We start from the raw sequence: 9,353 nt of genomic DNA on the forward strand, positions 1-9,353 counted from the left end.
AGTTGAGCCTGAGCTGCTCTATCGGCAATACATTGAGCAGCCCGTTGATATTGTAGTTGGCGACTCTCTAAATGGGCTGCTGGGAAGAGTACTTCTTCAACATCGGCAGGGACCTGGCCACGGATTGTTTTAAAAATTGCCTTTGCGGGGTCTGAGTCATCTACCAGTTGGGCGGTATCCTGCTGTAGCAAGTTCAGGAGAGCTTCCAACCTGGACTTAGTTTCTGCCGATATTGTTCCCAGTGCAAGGGAATAACTTGTTTCCTCTCCATCATCATCAGAGATGTCAATAGCGAAGGAGAATAGGCTGTTTGGGGAGTCTTGTTCCTGAGAGAAAGAAAAGGAGGTCGGTTAAGGATAAGTATGAATATTGTAAATCAGCTAGGTTAATCGGTTTACCTGTTTCAAGGCAATTTCTTATGCTTGACTAGAAGAAACAACCTGGAGTGTGCCGTGTGAGGGATCGGCTGAGCTTGCCAATGGGATGTCCTCTGTGACTTCATCAGTGGTTGGCTCTTGAGTATGATGACCGATGACATTGGGGCAGATGTAGGGATCGGCATGGACCTTTGTCGTTTTGGCTGTGCCTCGGCATCTGTTAAAGCTTTGCGCTTTGCTTGGGCATCGGCAACGATTGGCTGGGGGGCATCGGCACTTGTTGGTTGTGAAGCTTGGACGTCTGGTACGCTTGCCGATGTACCCAATTGTTGCTGCAAAACAAGTGTAAGGTATGATATTTAACGGATAAAATGAGAAGTCAAGAGAATACCTCTGAAGGTTTGTCAAAAGAAGTGGTGCTTGATATCGGAGGAATTGCCGATGATGATCCAGTGGCAGCTCTTACCCCCTGATGATTAATGTTAATACAGTTTGTAATCGGTATAAGTAGAAATAAACAAGGTTGTTACCTTGAATGCCTTGACCAAGGTTGTAGCAGCAGCCGATGGAGTGGCCCTAGCAGTAGCCAATTTGGACTTAGAGGTGATGGTCTTGGTACGGATCTTCTGGTGGGTCAAAGCAGTTAAGGTGGGGGCGTTGTAGCCGATCGATGATATCGGGGAAACAGGCTGAAGATCGAAGGGTTTCCCACTTTTGCTCACCGATGGTGCTGGGTTGTTAACCTGTCATAAGAGAGTCAGTTACTGATATATGTAGGGAAAAAGCAAAAAGGAGTTAAAAGAAACTTACTGCGTCGTCAGGGATGGCATATTCAGGGTCGATCATGTGCCGATATGTGTGAGCAGAAGTTGCAAACAGTTGTTCCTTCCACTCTCGCCACCATTGCTTGTATGACTCGGTGATGAAGGATACTGGTGTCTAGGTAGATATATCAACATCTGTGGTATCGGCATCGGGGGAGAGTTGTACTACCTTGTTCCAATCTGTTCCACAGGTGATTGTTTCCCTGGGTTTGATCACATCGGCAAAGCAAAGTTTGATTGGCAGTTACCCAAAAGCCAATTGACGGGATACTACCGATGGGTTGTAAAATTCATATGAAATGTTGGTGTTTTTCCCGCTACCAAATGTATTTACTGGAATTGCCCTGGGAGTAATGATGGCCATCATGAGTTCCTTATCCTGATTCAGGGTGTCATCGGCAAAGTTGAAAAGAAGGGGAAATCTGTTTTCCTCGTCAATGTAAGGTACCTAGGCCCTATGATCACGAGAAAGACCATTGTAGAAGTTTTGGAAGAATCTGCCGATCTGGTCTTCATTGGCCTCTGTTCCAGGAAGGACAATTATGGCTTCACCAAAATTGAGGGGTGAGCGTGTTGCCGATTCATCATCCCCAAGCACATGGTCTTCAGCAATTTCTCGTGGGAATTGTTGGGCAAAAAAGTCCCATTGCAAACGTTTGTGCATATGGGCATTCAGCCACATGTTGATAAACCACCACGGGCCTCCTAGGTTGCCGATGGGTTCGCTAAGCAGAAGTTTCTGAGACACTTGATGAAGAAGATGATAAGTGGAGCTCAGAAGGTATCGGCCAAGAGGAAACCTTACACCATTAGCCAAAAGTTCAGCTGTGGGGAGGAAGGCGTTGGTTGGTCCTACTGATCGACCACAGAAGATAAATTTTTCTAACCACATATTCAAGAATGTGGCATGTTCCCTTTGGTTAAGTGTCCCAGTCTTCTGGTATTCTTGAATGTATCCCATCCAACCACCGATGTTGCGGGTATTCACCCTATATTCAGATTTTCTACCATAAATGGAGCCTTCATCGGCAGTTGAAATATCCAAGCCAGTGAGCATGTGGACATCGGCAAGTGTAGGAGTAGCTGGGCTATGTCCAAACATAAAAGTGTTTGTTGTGTCTGACCAGAAGTAAGCAGCTGCAATCATCATCGATTCATTCTTCTGCATATCGGCAATAGATAACCTAATGCATTGGTCTAACTTCCGTTCTGCCCAGTATACTTGCATCGATCTATTAACCCTCAAGTACCAATCTTTCCACCCTTTGGTGGTTTTGGGCCAAGATCGGAATGTGTCTTTCCATAAATTCAGAGAGAAATTTTGGGCTCTAAAGGGGATTCTGTTAACCTCTGCATTAATCAGATCGGTTAGATCTGGGTTGCCCATTGGTCCTAGGCATTGGACATGCGGCTGATCGGTTGGAATAACTAATTTGTTGCGCAGTTCCTAAGTTTGAAGGATCCAGAGAAAAAAAGAAAGGAAAAATCACCAACTGTATGGATTTGCAAAAACTAGGGGAATCAAAGTAAAGGTAATGGAAGTGGAGCGAACCGCGGGGACGTCGAAGTTGATTGCCATTATCTTGAGGAAGATGAGGGCACGAGCCGGAGACTTGAGGTAACGCTGGAGAAGGGTTCTTGTTGGTTGAGGTCATGCAGTGGTTCGTCGGAGTCGCCGCCGGAAAGAGAAAATGTCAAAGATTGGAGTCTAAGGGTAGAAGACGAGTGTTCCGGAGGAATCTATTTATAAGCCGCTTGGAGTAGGGGTATTTTGGACTTATCTCTATGCCATGCGCATGTAGGTCGAAGTGGTTCAGATGGATATGGTAATTGTTCGCATGATAATCAGGGGATTGTACAGATGGGTTGATGGCAAGTAATCATGACTTGGAAGAGATATCGGTACAGGATATTTTAATTCTGAAAATGATAGCATTATCATGTTAAGATCTTGCCGATGGGTTATTGTTTTGGTATCTTAACCATAATCAAGGCAAGAGTGGTTGGCAATTGTGCGATATTTACTGAAGTGCATAAATCAGGATTAGATTTGATTGGATTTGATAACAGATCAGATTTTGGCTTGGAGAATGAGTTACGGTAATCTGGAGTAAATTTCGGAGCATTAATGGTTTTATACTCTAAAATTGGGGGGCATGTGTTGACACCGTTTTTTGCACGTGTTAAAATGATCGGAGTGGACTAATCGACAAGGGGAAAGTTACTGTATACTTTGATAGCCGATGAAAGCCAGCTTGTAAAGATGGTTGCCGATAGCTGGTGATGCCGATGAAGGGAGGCTTGAAGACTACTGCCGATGAAACAGGGAGTATGCCGATGAAGGAAGACTTGAGGAGTACTGCCGATGAAACAGGGAGTATGCTGATGAAGGAAGACTTGAGGAGTACTGCCGATGAAACAAGGAGTCTACCGATGGGAAGGAGGACGGTGAGATTTCCATCGTAATTGAGGCGGATAGGGAAATAGATAGGAGTTGATTTCCTTTTCTATATTTGTTAGAGTATGATTCATGTAAGAGTCACGTGTTTCCTTAGATATGGGCTTGGTGTCCTAGTTGTGTTTGGTTGTGTCTCTTTAGATCAGGGTATAAATATGGAGTGAGAGGCAATGTAAATCATATCAATCAATATCAAAACTAATTTTTACTACCATTTGCGTCTACTTACTTTTCGGCGACTTCGTCAATTTGCATTATTTTCTCTTTACGAGTTCTCATTGATTCGGCGAGCTGCATCGCTTCAGTGCGACCTTCGGCGATCCTCGAGTTCCGCGTGAGTACCTCTTGGCCGTGACTTCCGGGCGTATCGCTGTTGTCAGGACCAAAGTGCTCGTATCTTCATCCTTGTCGATTAACAGGTCAAATCGACTGGCACGCCTTGGATATCGATTCGGGTATTAGCCCTTTGTGTTTGTAGATCCACTTTTGCATCAACACAGTGACGCTTGTCGCATCGGTTTTTTTGGTAGAAGGATTATGGATGCCGAATTTAGCCACTCGAAGCCCTGTGCATTTAGATTGAATAGACTGATCATTGCCGCCATAACATCTTCCTTAATGGTTTCCCAGCACGCTTTGAAGAAGGCACCCGTGAAGCCATCCGGTCCTGGCGCTTTGTCGGAAGGCATTGAATATATAGTGTTTTTTATTTCTTCTTGTGAGAAAGGCACCTCCAGCTCGGAGAGGTCATGTTGAATGTAGCCAAGGGATTGCCAGTTTATGGTGGCCTCTCTCGGGACCACGGAGCCGATGTGGTTCGTAAAATAATCTTGTATCACCTTTTCTTTGTCTTGCTGCGCCATCGCGATCCCCCCTTCGTATGTAGACAATGTATGTAGTTCTTTCTCCGTCGTGCATTGGCTCTACTGTGGAAAAATTTAGTGTTAGCATCACCACATCGGATGTAAGTTAGCCTCGATCTCTGTCTGATTCTTGATTTTTCAATAGCGGCGAGGCCAATGCCATGGGATTTGAGGCGGCGACATAGGTGAAGCTCCATGGCAGTGAGCAACCTATGCTCTTGGGCTGCTTCTAATTGTAACAATACTTCTTTTACTATGGCGAGTTGTATCCTTGTATCCCCTATCTTGTCTTTCTTCCAACGCTTGAGCGCTTTTGCCAGACGCGCCATTTTGATGTGCAAACGCTTCATAGGAATAGCCGAGGCGACCGTCCTATTCCAAGAATTATGGACAAGATCATGAAAGCCTTCCATCTTTGTCTAGTAATTCTCGAAGCGGAAAGACGTGGTCTGATGGTGGCTAAGCTCTCCCTGAAGTAGCAGCGGGGTATGGGCCGACATGAGCGATGGGAGGGAGTGTAAGAAACACGCGAGGAAGAGCAGATCCCATTCGGGGGTGCATAGTAGTCTGTCAATTCTAGTGAGTGTCGGGTTGTCCTGTTGATTGCTCCAGGTGAAGCGGCGCCCATTTAGCTTAATTTCTTTGAGCCTCAAATGATTGATCGCCGCTCTAAATGCCCCCATGAGACGCTGGTTTAGGTTGGAGTTGTTCTTGTCTTCCGCCTGGTAGATGAGATTGAAATCCCCCAGGATGAGCCATCTATTGTGTTCCGGCGGTGGAATGTTCTTTAATTCATGGAGGAACTGAAGTTTGGCTGCCTCTCCCTACGGGCCGTATACCACCGTAATCTGCCATCTTGTTCCATCGGCCCTCATAGTGATCTGCGCAGTTATGGTGTTCGAGGTTAGTAAGATGTCGGAGAGATCGAAATAGTCTTCATTCACCGCAAGGAAGATGCCTCCTCGCGTATTGTCCGCCGGTAGCACAGTATAGGAGTTTACAAATTTTGTTCCGACCGTTCGGCACACCACACTATGGTCCATGATTTGCATCTTTGTTTCCTGTAGACATACGATGGTTGCCGCTGTGGTTCTCACTAATTCGTATACGGAGTCTTGCCGCGCTCCATCATTCAAGCCCCTGACGTTCCAGTTCAGTATCTAGCAATTCAACTGTGCCATAAGAAAACCAAAAGCGCCCTTTTTAACAAAGAACTGGGGAGGGAGGCAAGCTGGACGCCCTCTCTAGGTGTGATATAGGCAATAATTAGCAAGATAATGACACTGAGGCAAGCATTCATTAGAGCTGCAAACTGCTGTTGCCAGTACATCTAAACTGCATTAGCCGTTGGCAGAGCGCTAGAAAGCAAAAGGTTTCTGGTCACAGAATTGATGCAACAGCAAACAACGAGGTGCAGGGTGCAAGCAATGTGTTGGGGAGGTGACTGTAGGCCTCTGGCTGTCGCCCCGTCCAAGCACCATTGTTGGACAGACACAAAAGATTTGAAGCTCCCCGAGTTTCCGTAGCGTTGAAAGATTATTAACATAAACCAAAAGATCTACCCCTTAGCTTCAGTAGCTATCTAGGCGAACGTGGCGGTGAGCGGTGTCGCCACGTCGATGCCACACAAGGCCGTCAGCGCCTTGGCGGCGTCGTCGGTGAGCGGCCCCTTGAACAGGTCGAAGTAGCGCAGCATCGCCTCGTCGTGGCTAAGACCTTTGGCATCGAGGATGCCGAGCTTTTTCATCAGGACCTGCCTAGCCCTCGCCTGAGTGTCCCCCCTCGGCCAGTTCACAGCCACAATGCGCACGCTCCTGCGCACCGGGATCGCTCCCCTGTTGCATGTCTGTGGGGGGTTGGGCTGGCGCACGGGACCCTACAAGATTGGTTGAGGCAAAGGTATTGAGATCCCCTCTAGGAAGTTCGACACCCCCGCTGCTGCGGTCGTTGAGTTCTGTCCAGCGGTCTCTAGTACCTCTGGCGTGCCGGCGTGGGAGAGGCTGTTGTGCCCTGGATGGTGCTGCTGGAGTCCCTCTGTAACTCGACGACGGCGCTGGCAGTTGGCGACCGTTTCGTGTGCGCCGCGTCTGGAGTAGACGAGCCCGGGGCGGAACCGCAGCACCTGGGTGCTTCCCACCGTTTGCGTAGGTTGCGCCTGTTTGCGTTGTGGGGTGTGGACCGTAGGCCGCCTGCAGTAGACCCATCCCGCGCGGAAGCGACGTTCAGCAGCGAGGTTGTGAGGTCGCTGCCTTGTCGCGTTGTCGTGGTCATTGACGGTGGGGGCCTACAGTTCATTACGGCAAGAAAGAATCACAGTAGGCATTAGAGGCTCCGAAGATGGGGCGCTCGGTGGAACGGTCCTGCACTGCGTTGCTTCCTCAGTTGCGGAGTTCGGCTTCTAGGAAGGGGAAACAGGGCGCGGAAGCGGCTGATCATTATAAGGACTCTGAGTAGCACGAACCTTGGGGGGGCTTGGTGATGGATGATGGTTGCCACCGTTTGCACCGATGATGTCCGGCGACTTGCATCGAAGGCGCGGTGACGGTGATTTGGAGCGCGGCGTGGCGTTCCTTGTCTCCGAGCGCGTGCGCCTGTGCTTCCTCCGGTGTGCCGTCCGTTCCCTGCTGCGCCCCCTAGCCCTGCGCTGAACCTCCCCCGGGCGGCGGGGTTCCGCGGGCTTGGCGAGCAGCAGCGGAGCCCCCGTGCTTGCATCGTGACCAGCAGTGTCGCTTGGGGCAGAGAGGCAAGCAGTGTCGCAGGTGCCATGGCCAGCAGTGTCGCTTGGAGCCAGATGGCGAGCAGCGACGTCGGCGTCGTGTAGAGGGCGACGACGACCCCCGTGTTCGGGGCTCCGGTGTCGACGGCCGCCGTGTCTCGATGCCGACCGCTCCCGCTCGCGATCCTTGGGCGCCCGCGACAGGCTGCGGGTGAGTCGCGAGTACCAGTTGTCGCCCTGGCGCTCTCGACATCCACGACGATCGTCGTCGTCGTCGCGACGGCTGCCGTGGATGTCAGCTGGCGGAGGGTTGTGCCGGTCGCGCGGCACCCTTTCTCCGTCGACGACCCCGTAGTCCCACGTGTAAACGCGGGGAGCGGCAGCCCGCCCATCTCTGGCCGGTGGGTCCTCCACCAGATCAAGGTGCACCAGCACCCTGAAGGTGAGCCCCCGGCGGCCACGTGCGGACTGCGAGGTGTGGAGCTCTGCCTTCCTGCAGGATAATGTTAGCCAGGTTACCTTCGGAATGTCGGACGGATTGTGTGTCCAGGCCCAGACACAGAGCGCCCTTGTGTCGGCGCGGTCCAGTGACGCCTTCTCGATGTAGTCGATGTCGCAGGCCCTGGCGACAGCCCTCTTGGCGATGCTCTCATTCTAGGCGTGGAGGGGGATGCCCTCCAGGCACAGCCGGACACGGTACTTGAGCTCGCAGATGTCGCCGTGTGTGACCAGCTGCCACGGCCTTGTGTGGATGTCGAGGTTGCGATAGGGGAAGGACCCCTGCGCCACGGCCTCGTCGCGGTGGTGCCGGTGCTTGAAATCGACGAAGAAGTCTTCTGGGGCATGCCTGACCATGGTGACGTCGTCGGGGCGAACAGGGAACTGGTTGCAGATGGCCCTCCTGATGACCTCCGGCTCCACTCGCGGCCGGTTCCCCCCCAGCCAGGGCACCATGCCATGCATGGAGAGGCGGTCGAGCTCCTGGTCCATGCTGTCGACGGAGAATGCCACGGCGCAGGTGTCCAGCAGACGGGCAGCGGGGTCCTCGGGCCTGGCCATCGCAGCCGCAACCAGAGGAGGGAAGTTGGTGGTGTCGAGTGGTGGAGGAGCAGAGTTTGGCGTGGGAGCTTGCTTCCAGGAGGACGAAAGCTGCTTCCTGGAGGACGAAGGACCGCCTCTGCACAGATAGCTTTTATGTCCCCAGCGGCCACAAGCAAAACACCGAACCGGGTCTCTGCAGTCCGCCGCAGCGTGCCCAGGGGAGAGACAGCGGAAGCATTTACCGCGCATGCGCCGCTGCAGATCAACGCTGTGCCGGTGGTGTGGCGATTTGACCTGGGTGGTTGAGGGAGTTGAATGCACCGTGCTTGCGAATTCCGGGAGACGCCACCAGCGTCTCGGGCATACCAAAGACCAGCCATCTTCCACATCTGACGCCAGACGTGCGCGTGAATGCGCCACCCCGGCGGCAACAGGACCGAGCACTCCCCCCCGGGGCGGAAAACCTCCATCAAAGCCGGATGCCGCAGGCCGAGGGTGTGGCTTTGAAAGCCCGGAGGCTAGGGCGCCGGCGGTACCCCTCACAGCTGCGGATCTGAGGCAGGATTTGGGTGGCGTGTTGGCGTTGGAGAAGTAGCCATGCACCGGGGAGTTGCAGAGGGGGGAGGTGAACCCGACGCGCCCCGCGCCCAGTCCAATCCCCCGGCGACAGAAGCGGGAGCAGCAATGAAAGCATCGAGGGCGTCAGGAGAAACAGCTGGCGCGCGGAGTCCCAGAGCGGCCAAACTGGGGGCAGAGCTGCGGGCGGCGAGCTTGATCTGCGGCGGGGGACCAGCGCGCGCCACGCGTGCGGGCTGGGGAGGACGGGTGCGGGGTGGGGAGCCCAAGGCGCCGCAACGGGCGCGCGGAGCTCCACGCCGGCCGAATTGGGTGGTGGGCGGCGGGGAGGCGATCCAAGGGGAGGCCTGATCTGGGGCTGGGGGTCGCCGCACGCCGTGCGAGAGGGATGGGGAGGACGTGCGCGGGATGGGGAGTCCGCGGCCACCCGCGGGGACCGAGGGCCGTGGCCGGCGGCGTCGGATCTGGGTCGGGGAGCGGCGTACGGGGGTGGGGGTG

The 9,353-nt window shown here is 52.8% G+C and overlaps 1 protein-coding gene and 1 long non-coding RNA gene across 2 annotated transcripts; both read right to left on the reverse strand.

Moving 5' to 3' along the window:
• Positions 1-779: 779 nt before the first annotated feature.
• Positions 780-1,297, reverse strand: LOC136498479 (uncharacterized). Its single transcript, XR_010769632.1, has 3 exons — positions 1,188-1,297; positions 908-1,120; positions 780-846 (listed from the first exon to the last, which is right to left on the reverse strand). It is a non-coding gene; the product is annotated as an uncharacterized lncRNA (long non-coding RNA).
• Positions 1,298-5,901: 4,604 nt separating this feature from the next.
• LOC136496008 (uncharacterized) lies at positions 5,902-8,297 on the reverse strand. The gene is made up of 4 exons (XM_066491764.1): positions 7,968-8,297; positions 6,984-7,892; positions 6,498-6,806; positions 5,902-6,398 (listed from the first exon to the last, which is right to left on the reverse strand). The coding sequence occupies exons 1-4, from the start codon at positions 8,295-8,297 to the stop codon at positions 6,105-6,107; spliced, it is 1,842 nt and encodes a 613-aa protein (XP_066347861.1). The 3' UTR covers positions 5,902-6,104.
• Between the last annotated feature and the right edge of the window lie 1,056 nt (positions 8,298-9,353).

Source organism: Miscanthus floridulus, chromosome 12, assembly GCF_019320115.1.
Source record: "Miscanthus floridulus cultivar M001 chromosome 12, ASM1932011v1, whole genome shotgun sequence".
Classification (NCBI taxonomy): domain Eukaryota; kingdom Viridiplantae; phylum Streptophyta; class Magnoliopsida; order Poales; family Poaceae; genus Miscanthus; species Miscanthus floridulus.